This window comes from Chiloscyllium plagiosum, unplaced genomic scaffold (genome assembly GCF_037043375.1).
Source record: "Chiloscyllium plagiosum isolate Xiang-an unplaced genomic scaffold, Cpla_swu_hap1 HiC_scaffold_5, whole genome shotgun sequence".
NCBI classification, from domain to species: Eukaryota; Metazoa; Chordata; class Chondrichthyes; order Orectolobiformes; family Hemiscylliidae; genus Chiloscyllium; species Chiloscyllium plagiosum.
In genome coordinates this window covers 82,076,015-82,098,929 of record NW_028270143.1, presented here as the reverse complement: position 1 = coordinate 82,098,929, position 22,915 = coordinate 82,076,015, and the positions used below count along the sequence as shown (strand labels likewise).

At 39.9% G+C, this 22,915-nt stretch overlaps 1 protein-coding gene across 5 annotated transcripts in view; it reads right to left on the bottom strand.

The window, feature by feature from the left end:
- LOC122550015 (voltage-dependent L-type calcium channel subunit beta-2-like) overlaps window positions 1–22,915 on the bottom strand; it is a 330,466-nt gene that overhangs the window by 165,655 nt on the left and 141,896 nt on the right. Inside the window, exon 1 of one of the 5 annotated variants that reach the window (XM_087987371.1) lies at window positions 14,312–14,460. The exons of 2 other annotated variants lie outside the window; for them this stretch is intronic. In XM_087987371.1, coding sequence (XP_087843497.1) covers window positions 14,312–14,338 — 27 coding nt within the window. In that variant the 5' untranslated portion in view covers window positions 14,339–14,460. Of the gene's footprint in view, window positions 1–11,488; window positions 11,624–12,906; window positions 13,721–14,311; window positions 14,461–22,915 lie in introns of those variants that run through there. 2 more of the 5 variants (XM_087987367.1, XM_087987370.1) reach the window with 2 other exon arrangements.

Here is a 22,915-nt window from a genome sequence, read left to right as displayed (position 1 = left end):
TTCTTGATGCCTTTACTTGTCTGGCTCATAGTCACACACTCTTATTCCTGACTACTGACCAAATCTCACAATACGAACCTAAGGAGGTGCCTTTGCAGTCTGGAATAAAGTTTCCAGGTAACTTCCTCCTCCTTTATGTGTCACAGTGTCTGCAGCTCATTAATGTTAAGCTGAAGCACAAGTGGCAGACCCTTACTACAGATGTGATTGCACTGGTTTACAGTGACATCCAGGAGCTCGCACATGCTGCAGTCATGACACATCACCTGTTCTGCCCATCATTGTGTTAGTTAAATATATTCCTCTTAAATTCATAATTCTGTTATTCACTGAATTTCCTCACAAACCAAACCCCAGTTTTACACTTTATGCACTCAAGCAAAATCAGCGTTCCCTATATTTTTACATTAGTTTCTACTCAATCTGTTCAGGGATGTTATTTCTATTTATCTGGAGGATGACTCAGGGGTCCTGGCTCAGAGACAGGGACATTTAGACCCTTATATTTTTTTTCTCTGAAAAACGATGATGAGTCAACTCAGCAAAAATTGCACTTGTTTAGTCCAGCTATCTAATTAACGAGTTACAATTATTTGTGTAAAACTGGAAGTAGCTTAACTTGCCTCTTAAACAGTTCTTTAATTAATTGCGAAATGTAACAAAGAATATTCTTTAGACAAAGCTTGGAATGTAATAGAATAGTCACTTAAGAAACTTGAAGAGTTTGATAAAATACTTCCAGTTATTATACATCAATTTACTGGTGACCTCTACCTACTGGGGCTCCAAACAGAAACAGCGAGTCAGAGACCTTTAGAACATAGAACAATACAGCGCAAAACAGACCCTTCGGCCCTCAATGTTTCGCCGACCCGTGAACTATTCTCAGCTTGTCCCCCTACACTATCTCATCAAGATTCCGTGTGCTCATTCAAGGATTGTTTAAATGACCTTCTAGCCAACTCATCATGACTCCATGAAAGATCCATCCAATTTCACTTTGTTGCTTTACCAGATAATGCTGCAAGTAATTGACCTCAAACGCCAATAAGGCCTCAATAATTATTAACTCTCTTAAGGCAAAGAGACTGCAGTGTGAAATTAACCTATACCCATTACTTCCAATGCAGGTAGAGGTGGAGTTGGGCATTAAATTTTGCACCCGAATTTTGAATTTAGTCATGTAGCTACCCAAAGGTGCACTTAGCCTGAGCTGCATGCTGCAAGTAGAATGACTTTAGTGAATAGTGGAGCAATGGTTTCCAGTAGCAGTGAACACTTTCCTCCAAGAGGTGAACAGAATGAAAGATGTCTTATTTTGACAGGGGACAAAGTGTCTCAAGACAGTCACTATAAAGGCAGTGGGACCAGAGACTTGCCATGTCTATGCCAGCTGTGCAGCCCTGAGGACCTGAAGGCATCAGCCTCCAGAAGTTCAATGAACTCAAATAAATCTGGCTATGTTTGTTGCGTCTTCATTCACTCCTGCTCCTCTTACCACTTTTGAAATTAATCTTCAGTGGGAACAAACATGGATCCTGTCCTTGATACCACGTGAGCACTGCCTATTTGTAAGATCTTCTCAGTAATGATCAATTCAGAGATAATCTATTGAGTAGCCATTGCATGAATTTTGACATAGTAATCCGTGTGGGGTCAGCTAACCTCTGAGGGAACATCCTATGGTTCAGCTAATCTCCATACTTCCTTGCATGAAATTTATGCTAAGAGTACATTTTTTATAAAATTTCACACGTACACTCATTGCTTACAAGTTAAAAAGAATATTTGATGATTTTAACAGTTTATTTACAAAAATATAACACCACCTATTTTTCAGGCGAGATAATCAAATGTTTTAAATTGCAAGCGTTTGCAATATTACTGTAGAAAACAAGAAAATAAAATCTTGAATAACATTCAGTTTTAAAGTGGATCAGTACCAAACCAATAAAAAACAAAACAGCTTTATAACACATCTTTAGTTATCCATGGTTGTTTTCTTAGATGCATAGCTTGATAAAAGTTTCATAATCTGGTTTGGTCCGTTTCTTTTAAACGTTGGAACAGTGATAAATACAATTCTTTAAATGGAGATTGTAGATTGTTGCAATTTTGAAGAACATTAATAAGCAGCCTTGATATATCATGTTATCAGGAGAACAATCTGAACTGTTTGTATTCTTGGGTCTCTTCTAATTATTAGCAGTTCGTGTTTCATATTTCTTAATATTACTTTCCATTTCAGTTTGTATTTCCTTGGATACTCAGAGTGCAGCTCCAACCAAACCAGGGTCCCAATGGAAAAGCAGTAAGCAGTAAATACATCATAACTGAGGGGAAACAAGGAGGATAACGATCTTGTAACAGTGTGGTAATACATTTTGATCCCAATTGTTGTCAACATTAGAGAAAATGAAGTAATTTCTCATCAGCATGAGATTCAGATTAAATGCTGAATCCTCCCTTATTATTAGTTAAAATACTTGCTTATAAGGGAGTGTCAGAATTAGAATGTGACACAGTGTGGTAGCACAGAAGCATGTTTATACTTAATTTATTGTTCAGACATGCGATGATACAGTTAACTTATAAGGAGCTTGCTTCCTAAAATAGAACCTTTGATAAAATAAATGACATAATGTCAGTAGGGAAGTTTAGAGTATTGCTTTGGGGATGTGAGGATGAGGTGGTATGAGGGTCTAAGCAGTGAGATGGAACTTGCACTTGGACATTCTGGCACAGAGATGGGGACACCACTAGTGCATCATAAGAGCCACATCATTGGAAAGAAATATGGTCAGCAGGATTCAAACTTATCTGGGAATCCCAAAGGGCTTCAAGCACATTGCTTGAGTACCTTGTCCACAATTACAGCCTCAGGAATAATGTTTCTGCCATTACAATGATTTGTGAGGCATGGCACCAGTCAACAATTAGTGAAATCAAAGGCACTTATTTGAGAATGTCTAAGTGAGTAATCAAACTGCCTACTGCATTTTAAAGTTAACTTATAAGAGTACACTTCCTAAAATAGAAATTTTGATATAATAAATTACATATTATCGATAGAGAAGGTTAGAATATTGGTTTGAGGACTTGAGGGTGAGGTGGTAAGAGGGACTTCTTCAGTATTGAGCTAATATTACATGAATTGCTGTGGTGTACAAAGTTAAAAATTGTACACCCCAGTCCAACACCGGCATCTCCAAATCATGAATTGCTGTAGGTTTTTGAGTGGGCATTGGAAAGCTGGAATTTGCCCTCTTGTCATCTAGTCCTCGGTTGTCTTCTGTAGTGGGAACGCATGGCAAAGAGAGAGGAGGGTGGCCCAAAGTTTGCTTCATTCAAGCCAAGTCCTTGGATGATTTGCATCTGATGCTCATGTTGACTACAAGTTAAAGCAGTTGCATTGTAGAAATTAACACATTTAAAGACTTGTTGGCGTGTTGTACTATTATTTTGAGCCTGAGTGTAAACTCATAACTGCAAAATAAATATATTTATTTTGGGGTTTATTAATTGTAATTTCATTTGGAAAGAAGCTGAACTGAAAGGGAACATTGTTGCCAGGTGTTTTCTTACATTGGACTTCGCCACACCAATAATAGCTTTTAAATATAAAATGTTAGTTTGAAGTACATTTGTTACTGAAGACCTCAGTTACTAAGCACCTGAATCTTTACGATTAGGTACTGTTACAGGATACTTAGGAACGCCAGTTTTTAAAAAAAATCATATAATTGGTTCAGTGCCAGGGACCTATAATGCTGGTTTCATAGTGACTTCCCTGTCCACATCAATGGACTACATTATAACTGGAATTAATTGTGCCAAACTGGAGGAGCCTGTTAGCAAGGCAAAGAATGAAGCAATAAGTTTGATTTTAAAAGCTATTTTAATTAAGATATCCACGAGAACCCTCATACTAATGCCCCTCTTGGCATTTTAAAAACTGTTACATTGGGAATTAACTCAACCTCTTGTCAAAGTCTTCAAATCGAACAGCATAGAAGGAAGCTGTTTGATTCATTTACTCTTTGCCAGCTTTTGGGAAAAGAGATCCATTTAGTTACTCCATTCTGATTTGGAAACATATTGTTGCACCTTCAGCGTTGTTGATTCAAAGTCTGATGTCACTGCCTCACAGCACTGAGAGTGCACTTGCACCAGATGGTCTGTAGCATGTCAAAAAGGTGACTCACCACCAGCTTCTCAAATACAAAGAGACAGATAATATGATTGGTCAGGAGGACAAGCCTGCAGGTTATACCATGCAGGATGCCTGGTAATTTTAGGTCCACAGCCTGGGGTCAGTCAACATATGGACAACTTCCTTAAGGAGTCCCCACTGAGCTCACTGGTGGTAGCGTCAGCCCAAGTCCATTATCTGTTAATCTGTTCATTATTTAAAAGTATGGCTAAATGAAATCTCCAAATCATGGTTTTCTTTCATGTTATATCAGGCTCAAATTAAGAATAAGTACACATTACTACTTCAATTACATGCTGTTAACACGAAGAACAACAACACAGGAACCAGTTAGCTATTCCCAAGAACTGTCCTTTATATCCTGATGGGCAAAGTTTACCATGTGATATCAGTTAATGCTTTCAGGTCTTAATTGCCATATTCAGTAGCTGGTAATTCTCAAAAGAGAGGCTTCCTTCCAAGATGGTGCATAAGTCTCACTTAAAGTAATTACGTTGCTCCTGATGTTAAATTGATGTAGGTAAACCATCAGGATCATAAACAGGCTCCCCTCCCCCCCACCCTGATAGGTTAGCTGGGAGGCATATTGGGGTTCACAACACCATGTAAAATGCAGGCTAGCTTTTCCATGTTTTTCCTATCTAGTCTTTTCACACATTTAAGTGTCTTTATCAAACCTCCTAGTAGTGCCCATTATCTAAGGATACAATCTTCTTTATCTCTATGCCATTCATTTTACTAAAATCCTTTATTCTATAACCATTCTAACAAATCATTTCTGTACATTGTCCAAGGAGCTCACTTCCTTCATAAGTGTGGTGACCAAGATTGGACACAACAGCATAGCATGGGCTTAATTAATGTTTCACATACATTTAGCACAGCTTTCTGGCTCTTGCATTCTACACCTTAACTTATAAAGCCCATTTATATGGCTTATCAACTGTTTTGTTCACCTATCTTGTCACCTTCAAAGATTTGTGCACAATCACTGCTAGGTCTTTCAATTCTTGCATCCTCACTAAAATTGTGCCTTTTAGTACAGTATAATTTCTCCAACTAAAATGTGCCATTTGACACTGTTCTGTATTAAAATCCATCATTATGTCCATCAATTGCAAATTTTGAAACAATGTCCTGTATTGCAGAGGAAATTAGATTACATCCCTCTCTCTGAGCCAGAAGCTCTGGATTTGAGCACCATCCAGGACTTGGTAGCCAGGGAAAGTGCATTCAGAACATATATAATGATTATCAACCTAGGATGCTTCCAACACATACCAATGGCAGGTGATAAGAATTGGAAAGATTTCTGACCCACATGATGAAGAGACCATTGGAGCCTCTACCGTCTCTAAGTACTGTTTCAGCCTGCATGGTAAGTGCATTCTGCCACAGAAACTCCTACATCCTGAGTAAACTGTAACACAGCATCATCACCAGCACCATTACCACCCCATCAGAATCAAGTTAATAATGGTCGAGCTCCAGTATCATTTGTTCTTGCCTCAAAACACTTCTGCCTTTGCATACAAGAGCAATTCTATTCCTATAAACAAAACATGAATTTCAAATTTGTACAAATCATATAATGTAATCACTAATTTCAGTTTTCAAAATTAACGACAATGAGTTCTCCTTCCTATTTTGTTGTTTGTTTTATATTGTAATTCAAATATCCTTTAAGTCCTGCCCTTTAATTATGCTGTTTTGTTAGATGTAAATGCTGAAAGAAGGAATTATAGTCGTTAATCTTTGTGACAACTACTTGTTTTTCTAATCAGAATAATCAGTAGGATTGTTTAAATATGTCCTGGAACATAAATGGATCCAAGTCTCTTTTTCCTTAGGTAATACTCGACATATAACCCTGGAAGAGGCAATGACATTTACTTTTGGTTACAATGAGAAAAATTGTTTATGATAATAATGTTTCTTTCTTTTAACCCCCCCCCCCCCCCCCCAGCACAATCCCTTCTTGTCATTGCGGCTGCAAAGTGAGGGGTGAGGATGAGATTTTACCTGCACTCAGCATTAGTGGATTTTTAAATCTCAAGCTGGCCAGGTCACAAGGCAAAAAGCCTTGTCCAGGATCTCCAAGGTCAAATTTCTTAAATTAGGAACACAGGAACAGGAGTAGGCCATTCAGCCTCTCAAGCCTGTTCCAGCATTCAATGAGATCACAGCTGAGCTGAGGCTTAATTCCATAAGGGCCTTTGGCCTTTATCCCTTAAAACCTTTGCTTAACAAAAATTATCTATCTCGGATTTAAAATTCAAAACTGACTCTACATCTACTGCCATTAACGGAAAACAGTTCCAAACATTAACCACCCTTTGTGTGTAGAGTACTTCCTAACATCTCTCCTAAACAGTCTGACCCTAATTCTCAGACTACGCTCTTAGTTCTAGAATCCCTGACCAGTTGAAATAGTTTATCTCCTGTCTTTTCCTGATAATATCACTAAGATCTCGATTAGATCACCTCTTAAACCTTTTAAATTCTAAAGGAAACAGGCCGAATTTGTCTAATCTCTTCTCATAAATTAACCCCTGAAGTCTAGATATCATTTTAAAACCTAAAATCTACATTTTCCTCCTTCCAAGACAATATATCCTATTAGAGTCAGAGTTGTACAGCACAGAAATAGACCCTTCAGTCCAACTTGTCCATGCCAACCAGATATCTTAAATTTATTTAGTTCCATTTGCCATCATTTAGCCCATGCCCCTCTAAACCCTTCCTATTCATGTACCTATCCAGATGCTTTTTAAACATTGTAATTCTATCAGCTTCTAACTCCTCTGGCCGCTCATTCCATACACACACCGCCTCACATGAAAAGGTTGCCCTTTAGGTCCCTTTTAAATCTTAATCAGAATAAATAGATTTTCATAGCAGATGACATTCTGTAACAGCAGCATACATGAGTTTACAGACAGCAATGTTACACCGGAATCCGTATCAGCAGCAAGTGTCTGCAGTTTGAGGAATTCTAGCTGAGGATTGTTCAGGTGGAGTGTGAGCTGCAGACAATGTGGGGCATCAGGGAGCAGAAGAGTGATCTATTAAGTAAGGTAAGGCAAATTATAAAAGGTCACAGGCCTGAAATTTTTTCTCTCATCTCAGATGCTGCCAAATTAGTTTGGTATTCCCTGTCTTTATTTCAGATTTCCAGCATCCACAATAATTTCCTCTAAGGCAATAGGCTGGTATTATGTAATGTGAAAGGATTAATTAATAATCTTTCAATAAAGGAGCCTCTAAGGAACACTCTCTGTAATATGATAGAATTTTACATTTTGAATGGGATTTAATTAATTCAGGAATTAGGGTGTTAAAGCTAAACATATTAAATTATTTGGTATGAGAGGCAATTCGGCGATGTCCATCAGAGAATTACATGAAATACATGACGCCAGACATTGCCATTAAAGAATTAATGTTTTATTTAAAAGAAAACCATATTCCTTTTCAGATAAAGTCCATGGAAAAGTTGCCCAACAATGCCGAACAAGAATATTCAAAGACAGCTTATTACAGTTATAATACTTCATCTTTACTTTATAATACTTATTATAATAGAAGCTTAGAAGAGTGTAATAAGCCTGATGATTGAACAGATTTTCAAAGGAGGACCAAGAAACCGAAAATGAAAGAGTGAAGATGAGAGGAGACTCGATTAGATTGTAAACAATACATTTGCCAACAGGGAGAGATGAGCAAAAGTAAACAAGGATGCCATTTGAAACAGAGACAAGTGAAGGCACTTTAGAGAATAAAAATGGTAGAGATGGTGAACACCTAATCCTAGCTGAAAAGGTTGGACTGAGCTGCCTCCCCAGGGCCTGCTGTCCTCAACTAATTTTATGATCATCAGGCCACTAATTAGCTCAGGGCAGGACTTTTACATCCCGCAGAGCTCCTGGTTAATACAATGCTGACAAATTTGTTCACATTTTCTGAATGTGTAACTAGTAGAATAGACAACAAAGTATCAGTGGATATTCCAAAATGATTGGAGTATAAGACTAAAACAGTCTCACTATAACTACAGGGTGTGAGGTTGTAATTGATGTATTAGTGCAGTTTTTGGTCTCCTTAACCAAGGTTAAAAGTACTTGTCATAATGGGAGTATAATGAAGGTTTACTTGGTTGGTTCCTGAAATTAGGTATTACTTCTGCGAGAAATGATTGAGAGGACTTGGCCTTTATTGTCTCCAGTTCAAAAAAATGAGTGGTCATCTGCTTGAAACATTAAAAATTCTTAAGGAGCTTGAAAGAGTAGATGCTGAGAAAATCCCTCCCCCGGTTGGGGAATCTAGAACACAGAATCACAGTCTTCCAATAAATGGTCAGCCATTTAAGACTGAGATAGTGAGCAATTTTTTTCATTTTAATAGTTCTAAACCTTTGGAATGCTCTATTCAAAAACTGTGGCTGCTGAGTCATTGCGTATATTCAAAACTGTCATCAGTAGATTTTAAGTACAAAGGAAATTCAAGGCTATGGATTAATGTGGGTGGAGTTGACGTAAAAGATCAGACATTTTCTTATTGAATGGCACAGCAGTCTCTGAGGGACCTTACTCCTATCTCTTATTTTATGCACAATGTGAGTACTCTTGCTTTATTTTCTGATTGCATAAAACAATGGCATTTTGCAGTACAGCAAAACACATGGAGCAATATGGCTACTCAAAGTTATCAATCAAAGAAACTGTGAAAATCAAATTACATTTATTAAAGGAACCAGTCACCCAATTTAAATTTGAAATAAGAGCAAACTTCCATCATCCTTTATCTAGCACAAGTTCAGTGAGAAACCTAGATAAGGGTTATGGTTGGAAGACCCTGAATGGAAAACAAGATAAAAGGAAAATGAGCTAAATCAGTAGTCATTATGTGATGACATACTTGGTCTTTTTGCTCAACAGCAATCTTCTAAAATTTGAGGATGTCAGGTTATTCCAGCTATAAATTGCTAGAAAAGATTTAGAATAAAAAATGATGCAATGTGTTTTTATTTAACCAGAGTGAATAAAAACAATATTTGCTGTTGTGTATGGTATGCATGACTACTTTCAAATTAAGGGATAAAGTTCAGTTCATTCACTGATATAGAAATTTACCAGTATGCATTCAATAAAGTTCTCCAGGGGAAATCACAAGCATATATGATGGTGCACCAAATTGGTGGTAGCTTTTCATCTTGGATTGGAAATTGGTTGGATGACAGGAGACAGGCAATTTAGATAAATCTAATTGGCAAGCCATGAGCTTACTGAAGTTGTCAGGCAGCAAGAGATTGATGATGCCCCTAGACACCCCTTCAGGTGCACCTCAGTCAATATGAAACAGAGTTGCATGTGCTAACTCCTGAGAAGTTGTACAAAAACATAAACAGCATTGCCATTAGAGCCTGTGTCAAAGAATGATTATCATGTGCTCTACGAGATTTATGCTGGATAAGATTTCTTAAAGCATTTGATCGTTGAAGGCCCAAACTAATGAAAATCCAATGTCGGGGTTTCTCAGCATTCGTACACACATGAGGACTGAAAGCAAGTTCTTGATACTGAAAGTCAATGGAGGTCAAATTATTGGTAGGCACAAGGCAACAATATTAAGGCTATGTCAAGACCAACTGAATAGAGTCGGTAAACATTCATGCACTCTTGGTCTGAGTATATTTTCTGATCCAAGACTTCCAACAAGACTAGCCTACAGCTTAAGCATATCGTTTAAGTAATGATATGCAGAAAACATCCAAATATAGTTAGGACAAAACAAGAAGCATTAACCAAAATTCTTTGTCACATCTTAATATTTAAAAGGCCACAAAAGTTGGGATTCTTGGTAAGCCAGCAATTATTATAGGCTATCCTCTCTATGTCTCTAAGGAAAACTGCAGATCACAATAGTGATCACAGCTACAACGTGGATGCTATTATAATGTTATTTATTCAAATGAAACATCTGACCTTGAACCAACTGTCCGTCCCACCTGCTCAGTTTAGCGGGATAAAATTCTAAATGCTCAGATCCTGGCAATTCCTGAGTAAATAAGGAACCTGGGTGTGTTTAAGTGCTCACCCATCTGTTTTCTGTTCTTCTGAATAACTGATTCACCACCTATTTCTCTTCCTAATGATTATTTCTTGTTCAAATGATGCAAAAAGTGCCAATGTATTTTCCAAGGAGTAAAAGAGTAAGCTATCCCATGTTAATTATTTGGATAATTTAATTTTCACCGTAAAAATAAAAATCTATTAACCATTTCCTTATTTTTTAATAAGAAAAGAAAAACACATTAATAAAATGAAAAAATGATCTGAGCAGTGTGAAGTGTGCTATCACATTGTAACAGAAGTATTACATCCTTTACATTTCCTGTAAACTAAAAAAGATTAGACATTACAGGAACTTGGTATAAAATTCCCATTTTCCACTCCCTGTTGCAACTTCCCGCTTCTATTGTTTGCTTGTAGCGCAGCAAGAATAGGTGCAGAATGCTTGATTTCACGATAATGTTGTTAAACAAAAAAACAGTCACTGACAGCTTCTAAAAGGGTTTTATATACGGAGACTGTAAGTGATGCAAGAATGGATCACAGTTGAAGCGGATTAAAAACCAGCAAATGTGAAGCAGTGGCCATTTTTATTCATCTGGCAGTGTTCTGCATCTGCTCCTTTTAAAGTGTTGTTACAGTATTACTGCAAGCATTATTAATAACCTCACCTGTCTTTCTTTTTTAGTTGACAAAAATTATGGTCAAATCAATCACAGTTAATATGAAACCATTAGCCAAACAATTGCAATTTCTCTGAAAGATAGTGTTATCTCATGCCATAAATTGATGACAATTTCTGTATATGTCAACTGAAACATTCAGCCTAAAATCTAACTGAAATTTGATGCAAGTTTAAATATATTATATCCCTTAATGGCTAAACATCACAATGCTATTTGACTCCAGGGCTCCTTTACTTTAAATTTCCTTGTCTCCAGTTCTGTATTTACTTCACAATATGCAACATTCCTTGCAAAGTGGACAAACAGCATGGTCTGTTCTTAGTCCATCACCATTGTTTCTTTCAAACCTTTAAGTAGTGACATGAAAGCAGCTGATGGAGATCCATGCTCTAATTTGCCCTGCCTCTTTCAGAAGCATTCTCCCCTGGGTCTCCCCACAGCAGGGAGATAAGGAGTTTAGCATAGATGGAAAATGAAAATGAAAACCAATAACATCCCATTACTCCATGAAACAGTACCTTGCAATCATGGTATCGCTTTGCCATTGAAGCTGTTTCAGTTGGAAATAGCACTCCCAAAAATGTACATCATTTACTGCTAACTCTGTGACATAACAGGCAAAAGAAAACTTCACAAGCCATCACAAGGACGGTAAATCTGCCAATCCCAGAAGACAGGAGACATTTAAAAGCTAGCATTGCAACTTTGTATGCTGGTTAATTTATAAGCATAGCTGTAATGAAAGTGTAAATATTTGATAAGTGCAGGAGCATAAATTATGGTGGTTTTGTTTGCTCATTATTGAATTACCTGTTTTGTTTCAAAAGTTACAAACAATAATCAAAATTTATAAGCAATATATAACATTGTTAAACCTACTTTCAAATTGTTTTTGAAGAGAAGCGTTAGCTGTGCTCATCACAATGGCCAAAGAAACTTACGTTAGATATTTTATACACTAAATGTAAATAATACAAAAGGTAACATGCTGCTTGTTACCAGAAATAGAACTGATATCATTTGAAAGGCAAAATAGGTCACACTAACATCCTGTAAGTTGTTACAGCTGGATCACAGAATTACTACATACAGCACATAATAGGAGTCTCACAAAGTATGAGCAAATCAACTTGGATTTAGACTGTGCAGCACTTTACATTAAAATAACTAATCTCTATCTAGGACTGGCATCTGTTCTTCCTGCTTTAGACCCTATTACAGGGGCAGGCCTCACTTATAGTTGATTGGAACTGCACATACGCAGATGTAAAAACAAAAGATTCAAAAACAAACCTGATGTTTCATTTCCTAAATGACACTCATCAAGATGCATCAAATAATGATGAAAGGATCTAGAGGTTACATGCTGCTTGTTTAATCTAAACTTCTTTCTGATTTACAATCTATCCATCTGTTTCTTTGTGTTTGTGGTTTTTTTTGTTTCAATGGGCGTACTTGCAAAGTATTCAACTTTCTTTCATGTGCTAGTAACAAACCTTGCAGATCTTATTGATCACTATCTACTGCTTTTCAACAAGGTTTCTATGATGAAAGCTCCTGAAATCTTTTTCACATATAAGATTCACCCGTGGGGCACAATTTCTTTTTCACTTACTACATACAAATGTGTCACAGAAACAATTGCAATTTATGAACTTCTAACTAAACAGTTGAAACATAACACAGCAGGAAAATTCATGCTCTCATACATTTGCTTCCTGGTAGTTCCAAAAAAATGTCCCACAGGAGAAGGTTCTTCCAAATATTTAAAGAGATATTTAAAGTGACAGCTTTGAATCATTAGCTAATGTTTGATTATATTAATAAAACAGTTGAAAACTAACATTAACCTAATGCAACAATTATAAAAATCAATATAGTCTTAAACTGCAGAATGTATACACTTTAGCTGCTACCTTGATCATAAAGTACTCACCCAGGAGACATTTTTGGCCTTCGGCGTTTTAAGCATGGCAACATGCAGAATGAGGTTGACCAACAACAGCCCCACCAACATGGGAAGCTTGATGGAGATGTCCAAGTGGTCCAGTCACCCAAATCTATATAGTTCCCTGGTTTGGTTAATGGAGGCACAGTGGTAGTTAAATAAGATAGCCAAACGTCGAGCCATGTCCACTTTCACAATTGACGTTAAAAGAGAGTGGCTGTTTCCAAAATACCATTTAAAGCGATAGATTATTTTATCTTCACCACAAAAGGCTGATTCTTTTATCCCACAGTAACTACCACAACTATAGAGCAGAGATGAGACACATCATGTATCTTTGACTTGTCAGGAGTGGATCTGACATTAAGATGGATGCCACGGTGCCCAATTACGCACCAAATTTTAATGCAGACTTTGAGACTGTGACTTACATAAGCATTAGGATATAAATAAATACTGAAAAGGACTGTCACTGGGAAAGACTTGAAGGGCTGTTCCTGTTGTCTTTGGTTTTCTTTGCTGTATCCATAACAATGATAAACTTCAGTATTATTCAATACCTTGATCCCGATGATACAAGCAGTCTATTCTCAGTCCACTTAATAATGCATGAGAAAAGGCAGTTGAATCCAGCTGGTTTTTACTTTGCATAACTCACGAGTAGCTGTGTACGTCACATAGTACACCTGGTGTGAATGTGGCATTACAGCTAGTCAAGTAACTTGACAACCAGAAAGAGAGATAATTCATCTAGAAAAGTGATTCCAGTCTTTCTTGCCTTTTTTGCCTTTGTCTCTTCTCGCTTTCCTCATTTCTCTCTGTTCCTTCCTATCCCTGCCTTTCATGTCAATCTAGATTACTTAAGTAGATCCAGGCTAAATTTTGCAACTATCAGTACTGATTAGTGTGTGAGTTGATTGAAGGAGGATTAAAGACAACGGCCTCTGCCTTCTCACTTAACAAGCAGGTCAGTACCATTTGCAAAGTTCTTAGCTGCCCTCCCAGCACAGACCTCTATCTCGCTTAATTCATTTGCAAGCAAGCAATAATTGATGTGCTGCAGTTTGTTTCTGACAAAAATATTGCTTTTGAAAAAAATGTTAGAAGTGCACCATGCAAACTAAAATTTAGGTATCATGCTCAAAAGATTGCTTAATGCATTTACTATTTGTCCATCCATCCAGATGTAAGCATTATTCAATTATACTATTTAAATATGCTTCTTACCTCATAGAACCTACAAATTTTGCACATACCTTGGAGAATATATATATTTCAGCAGGAATAAGGTTTCATTTTGGGAAGAAAATATATGAAGCAAATTAAGCTGATTCTTTCAGATTGCTGGATTAGAAACATACAGATACACAGATATAAAACCATGAAATATCACCTTGCTCCAGACTGATCGGTGCACCATTTCCTATCCTCAGAAGATGCTCTCAGTCTGCGGAGAAATGCCTTGGAAATGCATTCACAAACAGAGAGTAGTTGTTTCTATGACAACGCTCACCAGATTCCAGTGTTGAAGAATATTTCGAAAGCATCGATGATAGATGGGTAATGAATTTGCATTTTCTAGTCAGTTAGTATTCTCAATCTATAAACACTGATAGCCTGAAATTACTGGAGTCCTGCCACCACTGGAAATATTAGTCCTCCCACTGATGGTTTGGCTCAGTGCCGACTGCACCTACAGTCCAGGATGGATTATTTACATAAAGAGAAACCTGGATTGTCAATACCTCCCTAGTCATTTAATTACAGGACAAAAAAGAGTACCTGTGATGGAGTGACTCATGTACTCCATGGCAGCTAAACATGGAAGACGTCTTTATTAAAATAAAACACTGTTCTTCTTTTGTTGCATTGGAGAGTCAAGTTTTTTTTGCAGCAGAGAGCGGCGGGAACTGGGTGGAAGTGAAGTCAGACCGCAGAGCTGGTTGGGAAGGTAAGTGATTGTTATTTGAGTGGGTGTGTTCTCGACCCCAGGTCCTACAAAGTAGGGCCTCACTCCCACTCTCCTCCTCTAACCTAACTTTAAAGTCCACAGACTTGCCCCAAAAAGAGAGTCCAGGGAAATTCCTGTTGAGAGAAGAGAGAGTCTTTAGCTCAGGAGTCTTCGACAAGGAGGTTGAGTGAAGTGATTACACCACAGCTGAAGAGGGTGAAAACATGACTGCCAAGCTGGTTCAGTGCGCTACGTGCTTGATGTGGGAGGTCAACGGCTCTGGTGTGTCTGGCTCGTATAAGTGTGGAAAGTGTGTGCACATTCAGCTACTGACAGAGCATACTGCAGCACTGATGAAAGAACTCGAGGACCTTGGGCTCATCCGAGAGAACGAGATCTTTCTGGACAGGACCTTCAGCGAGGTTATTACACCGACCATACCAGAAGAGAGCAGAAGAGAGAAGACGATGAGGAAGGCAGAGAGGAGACAGGTGCAAGAGACCGCGGGGGAAGTACCTGTCAGGAACAAGTCGAATCTTTTGGAAACAGTAGAGGGAGATGACACTGCCAGTCCGCGAGGCGGTCAGGTCTGTCAATCAAAAGTTGGCATGGAGGCAGAGCCGAGGAGTCAGACATCGCACAGAACTGTGGTGATAGGGGACTCCGTAGTGAGAGGAACTGAACGGGGTTTCTGTGGCAACAGGTGGGATTTAAGGATGGTGTGTTGCCTTCCTGGTGCCAGGGTGAGAGACATCACAGACAGAGTGCAGGAACTCCTCAAGGACGAAGGTGAAGAGCCAGAGGTGGTGGTACATGTTGGCACAAATGATGTCGGGAAGAAGAGGAGGAACATACTACAGCGGGACTTCGGAGAACTAGGAAGAAAGCTGAAAAGCAGGACGTCCAGGGTGGTTATCTCCGGTTTGCTTCCAGTTCCTCGGGCTGGAGAGGCCAGGAACAGGGAGATAATGGACTTGAATGTGTGGCTGGGGAACTGGTGCAGGAAACAAGGATTTAAATTCTTGGATCACTGGGGTATGTTTTGTGGTAAGCATAAATGATACAAAAGAGACGGTTTGCACCTTGGGGACCAGCATTCTGGCAGGCAGGTTTGCTACTGCAACACAGCTACGTTTAAACTAAGTAGGGGGGGGGACGAACTGGAAGTTTAAGAAGGAAATTGAAGGGAAAGTTAGAACAAGGGAAGTCAAGAAAGACAACGGTATCAATGAAGCAGAAAAATCAAAAAGGGATCATGCTGTAAGGTTGAGTGAAATAGGAGTTGATGGGAAGGGTGAGAGCAGTAACAAATTAAAAATACTATATATGAATGCACGAAGCATTAGAAATAAGATGGATGAGCTTGAGGCTCTTTTGGAAATTGGCAGATACGATATTGTGGGGATAACTGAGACATGGTTTCATGTGGACAGGGCCTGGGAAATGAATATTCAAGGCTATACGTGCTATCATAAGGACAGACTGACGGGCAGAGGGGGTGGGGTGGCCCTGTTGGTAAGGGATGATATTCAGTCCCTTGCGCAGGGGGACCTAGAATCAGGGGATGTAGAGTCAGTATGGATAGAGCTGAGAAATTCTAAGGGTAGAAAGACCCTCTTGGGAGTTATCTACAGACCCTCAAACAGTAGTCTGGATGTAGGGTGTAAGTTGAATAAGGAGCTGAAATTGGCCTGTCGTAAAGATGTTACTACAGTTGTTATGAGGGATTTCAACATGCAGGTAGACTGGGAGAATCAGGATGGTATTGGACCTCAAGAAAGAGACTGTGTGGAGTGCCTCCAAGATGGATTCGTAGAACAGCTGGTGCTGGAGCCTACCAGGGAGAAGGCAATTCTGGACCTGGTATTATGCAATGAACCAGAATTGGTCAGGGACCTCAAAGTGAAGGAGCCATTGGGAAGTAGTGACCATAATACAATAAGCTTCAATCTGCAATTTGAAAGGGAGAGGGTACAATCGGTAGTGACAATATTGCAGTTGAATAAAGGGAAATATGGAGCTATGAGGGAGGAGCTGGCCAAAGTTCAGTGGTGCAATACCTTAGCAGGGATGACAGTGGAGGAACAATGGCAGATATTTCTAGGTATAATGCAGAAGATGCAGGATCAGTTCATTCCGAAAAGGAAGAAAGATCCTAGGAGGAGGCATGGGTGGCCGTGGCTGACGAGGGGAGTTAAGAAACATATAAAGTCAAAAGAGAAAAAGTATAACATAGCAAAGATAAGTGGGAAAACGGAGGACTGGGAAGCTTTTAAAGAACAACAGAGGATTACTAAGAAGGAAAAACGCAGAGAAAAAATGAGATACGAACGCAAACTGGCCAAAAATATAAAGGAGGATAGTAAAAGCTTTTTTAGGTATGTGAAAGGGAAAAAAATGGTTAAGACTAAAATTGGGCCCTTGAAGACAGAAACAGGGGAATATATTACGGGGAACAAAGAAATGGCAGAAGAATTGAATTGGTACTTCAGATCTGTGTTCACTGGGGAAGACACAAGCAATCTCCCTGAGGTAACAGTGGCTGAAGGACCTGAACTTAAGGGAATTTATATTTGCCAGGAACTGGTGTTGGAGAGACTGTTAGGTCTGAAGGCTGATAAGTCCCCGGGGCCTGATAGTCTACATCCCAGGGTACTGAAGGAGGTGGCTCTAGAAATCGTGGATGCGTTGGTGATTATTTTTCAGAGTTCGATAGATTCGGGATAGTTCCTGCAGATTGGAGGGTGGTTAATATTGTACCACTTTTTAAGAAAGGAGCAAGAGAGAAAGCAGGAAATTATAGACCAGTTAGTCTGGCCTCAGTGGTGGGAAAGATGCTGGAGTCAATTATAAAGGATGGAATTATGACACATCTGGATAGCAGTAACAGGATAGGTCAGAGTCAGCATAGATTTATGAAGGGGAAATCATGTTTGACTAATCTTCTGGAATTTTTTGAGTATGTAACTCTGAAGATGGACAAGGGAGATCCAGTGGATGTAGTGTACCTGGACTTTCAGAAAGCCTTTGATAAAGTCCTACATAGGAGGTTAGTGAGCAAAATTAGGGCGCATGGTATTGGGGGCAAAGTACTGACTTGGATTGAAAATTGGTTGGCTGACAGGAAACAAAGAGTAGTGATAAACGGCACCCTTTCGGAATGGTAGGCGGTGACCAATGGGATCAGTTCTGGGACGGTAGCTTTTTACAATATATATTAATGATATAGAAGATGGTATTAATAGTAACATTAGCAAATTTGCTGATGATACAAAGCTGGGTGGCAGGGTGAAATGTGAGGAGGATGCTAGGAGATTACAGGGTGACCTGGACAGGTTAGGTGAGTGGACAGATGCATGGCAGATGCAGTTTAATGTAGATAAATGTATGGTTATCCACTTTGGTGGCAAGAACAGGAAGGCAGATTACTACCTAAATGGAGTCAAGTTAGGTAAAGGGGCAGTACAAAAAGATCTGGGTGTTCTTGTACACCAGTCAATGAAGGCAAGCATGCAGGTACAGCAGGTAGTGAAGAAAGCTAATAGCATGCTGGCCTTCATAACAAGAGGGATTGAGTATAGAAGCAAAGAGGTTCTTCTGCAGCTATACAGGGCCCTGGTGACACCGCACCTGGAATATTGTGTGCAGTTCTGGTCTCCAAATTTGAGGACAGACATTCTGGCTATTGAGGGAGTGCAGCGTAGGTTCACGAGGTCAATTCCTGGAATGGCGGGACTATCTTATGTTGAAAGATTGGAGTGACTGGGCTTGTACACCCTTGAGTTTAGAAGACTGAGAGGGATCTGATTGAGACGTACAAGATTATTCAAGGATTGGACACTCTGGAGGCAGGAAACATGTTTCCGCTGATGGGTGAGTCCTGAACCAGAGGACACAGCTTAAAAATAAGGGGTAGGCCATTTAGGACAGAGATGAGGAGAAACTTCTTCACCCAGAGAGTGGTGGCTGTGTGGAATGCTCTGCCCCAGAGGGCAGTGTAGGCACAGTCTCTGGATTCATTTAAGAAAGAGTTGGATAGAGCTCTCAAGGATAGTGGAATCAAGGGTTATGGAGATAAGGCAGGAACAGGATACTGATTGAGGATGATCAGCCATGATCATAATGAATGGTGGTGCAGGCCCGAAGGGCAGAATAGCCTACTCCTGCACTTATTGTCTTGATAATTGTCTATGATTGAAAATGCCAAATTTCAGTTCAACTGTCCCCAGTACATTAAATGACTGAGATTGATATCTAGTCCATCACTAGATTGATTTTATAAATATCATTCAAGTTCTAATCAGTCCCCTCTGGCTCTGACACCACCTTGAACCCTATGGACCTCTCATACATCCTGTACTTCTTTAGCACCATCAATGGAGACTATACCTTCAACCACTTAGATCTTATGGTCTGAGATTCACGCTCTAAACATCTTTGGCTCTCTCTCTCTACCCCTCTGTTTCTTTCTTTAATTGTCTTTAAAGAACCTACTGTTTTGATCAAGAATTTAGTCGTCTGTGCTAATATCATGATCTTTGAAACAGTGTAAATGTTTGTCTGATTCCTTTCCTGTGTTAGCATTTCAGTATGCTTTACTATATTTATGGAAATGCAAGAGGAAAGACTTGAAGGCTCAGCAGATCAACATCCCTTCCCATTTTTCAGCCACTCCACTTCAGAATGCAAAGATCCAACAAATTAAAGACAATGTATAACTGAGAGGTAACCTACGATCCAGGTAACTGTTTCAAGGCAATTAAGTAAATGCAAATTTCTCTTTACTATACTAGATTTCAAAACTTTTACCAATGGTTTTGGTTCACATTCTGTAATTTAATTTATTTTGCTGTGAATACTGAGTCCTAATGGCTTTGCAAATGATTTATGAAAATAAATGATTACAAGGAGAGTGTGGTGCTGGAAAAGCACAGCAGGTCAAGCTGCATCCAAGGAGCAGAAGAGTCAACATATTGGACGTAAGCCCTTTCTCAGGAATATTGTGGGAGTGGCGGGAGAAGGTGGCTGAGAGATAAATAGGAAGGTGGAGGGAGGGGTCAGGTAGCTGGGAAGGTGACAGCTAGATGCAGGTGGGGGGGCATAGTGATAGGTCAGTGGGGATGGTGGAGTGAAATGGTGGGAAGGAAGGTGGACAGGTAGGACAGTTCAAGAGGGCGGTGGCAGGTTGGAGGGTGGGAGCTGGGTTGAAGTGGGGGGAGGGGAGATAGGGAAACTGGTGAAAGCAACATTAACGCCGTGGGTTGGTGAGGATTCGCCAAGGCACATTCGCCACCGCCGATTAGCCTCTGCCGGTTCACCACCAGCGTTTCTCCACTGGGGTCATTTGACCTCTGGAGACTATTCACCACCGGAAAGGTATATATGTACTGATTGTTTTCCCTCCTGCCTGTTCTTTCATACTTCTCAGTCCCCTTTATTTATACAACAACATAGTACATATTGATTAAAAAAAGAGGTGAAATAAATATCATTTTATTGGTTTATACATAAAAATGAGTTACAAACACTTGCTGTGGTGAAGCGTCCTTGGCGGTGAAAGGGCAGTGGCAAATCGACGGCGGCGAGTGGTCCCATCCCAAATGCCGTGTGGTTGAAAGGTCGCAAGGAGGAAGATGAGTCGTTTTTCCTCCAGTCGTTGGGTGGCTTGGATTTCATGTTGGAGGAGACCCAGGACTAAGTGGTTGGCCACAGGGCAGTGGGATTGTTGGTTGTGTGTGTCCCAGAAATGTTCCCTGAAGCATTCTCGAAGTTGGCGTCCTGTCTCCACATTGTAGAGGAGACCACATCGAGACTAACAGACACAGTAGATGAGCTATTTGGAGGTGCAGGATTTAACAGGCTGTCAGTCCAAGACACAGGCATTTCTTTCATGGTCATAAACAATTTCACGGCAGCTAAAGTGGTGGGTTGTCCCATGCAATAGGAAGATTTTGTGAACAGAATCTATTGAATGGCAGGGCATTCCCAGTGATCACAGATGCACCTGCAGTCATCAGCCATTCAACACTGCAAGGGACATTAAATACCTCCATCCCTGCACCCTCCACTTGGGGAGAAAGTTCTGCCTTCGCGAGCTGCTGGCCTTCTGACAGCCCAGCAGCCCCAGTTTCGAGCAGCGGCTATTGCTGAGACTGCAGTCGTGCCCATAGAGGTGGACACTTTGAGAGGTGGATTTTTAGTTAAGTCTGGATATTTGCAGGGCCTTGCTGGCAAACCCAGCGAGGTGACTGAGGGGATGAAGGATCTTGTAGGACTGGATTTGAGAGGCTGTGGGGCGGAGAGTAATGGAGGGATTCGGTCTTATGAGGGAATGCTTCTGATGGGCGCAGGGGACCTCAAAGGATATTCTTCTGACTTGCCTGACACCAGCTAAAGTTGTTGAGCTACACACCTGACACGGACCCCCTGCTGTCACAGGTACTTTAGAGGCAGGGATTTCCATAGCTGTCCATTTGCACTTAAGGACCCCACTATACTCAAGAGCAGGATGGTCACTTGACACTATCCCCCATTAAAAAGGATTTTGATCGGGAAGGGTTTAGGCAGTGGGCAGGCCATGTTCTTCATATCACAAGGACCCTGCCCCCTGACGACCTTTAAATCAGTGAGCGGGGGACTATCACATATTTTCCCATGGGTTTCCACAACTCAAAGGCACCAAGGAGTTATTACCCTGATCCATCAAGACGTGAGTGGCCCATTGGATGTGAATGCAGAATTTGGAAGCAGAACCTGTCTGTGTACTAACAGGAGAGGGGCTTGAAATTTGATCTGTCACTAAATCAATGGTATACCTCACTGCTCGTTTGGATCTCCCCCGCACTGACCTACTAGCGTTGGGGTGGGGAGGGAGGTGGAAAGCAGGTGGCAGTGATGGAAAATCTTATGAAACCCAATTTTCTCATACACTTTGTCACTATTAAGTGGGCAGTGCGAGGCTTGGTGTATATCTGTTTATCAGGTGAAAAGGCTGTATGTACGAAGAGCCCAGAATACAGCACCCTAAATGCTAACAATGGTGGAATGCAATGTATCAGTTCCAACTAAACAGCATGATTATTTTGCAGGAGTGAGGTTCAAATTACTATCAAGACAGCATATTGAATGATTGCCATCTCCTGAATATGTTCAAAATAAACAGTTAAACCTGTTGAAATTGATGTACAAATGTAGAATTATACTACTCTAACTACAACTACCACTGTGCACACAACAGGAACGCTGTAAATATTCAACCAGAACTCCAGGAGACACAATATCATCCATTTCTTTTCTATTTGATATCTATACTGCCAGTTGACTCGTCCACACAAATAAAAATATCTGGTGATTTATCAAACTTGTGAACTGATCTCTCATATACTAGAGTTGATCTTTCTTTGCAGCTTCTGTGTAACTGTAACATTTTATTCTGTATTCTGTTCTATTATCCTGATGTTCTTATGTTCAACACGATTTGTCTGGTTAACATGCAAAACAATACTTTTCATTGTCTGTTAGTACATGTGACAATAATAAATCGAATCAAAACTTGCATTTATATAGTGCCTTTAATGAACTAAAATTTCATAGATTTCCTGACAAAATTTGATGTCAAGCAAAATAAGTATTGGTTAGGAGGGGTAGCTTAAGGAAGGACTAAAGGTAGTGATGGATGAAGGAGAGACTTGGACAGTAAAGGCCGTGGATAGCAACACGAAAATCTATTCCTGATTGAGTAAGATTATTTTGCTCTTCTATGCATTGTGGGTATTTGTCCAAAATGCAAGATATTCAAATTGATCACAAACAACAGGCATTTATAAACAACCTGAGTGGTCCCCATTGGCTTGAAACAACAAATGCTGAGCAAGCTAATGTTTTGAGTCGAGATGACTCTTCATCAGAGCTGAAGTGAAGTGTGGAGGGGCAGAATTTATGCTATAGTGGCGGGGGAGGAGTGGTGGTTAGCGTGTGTAGGTGCTTGGGGAGAAAAGATGTTGATAGTTCAGATTAAGGGATCGGAATGTGAGAATGGTAGAACAA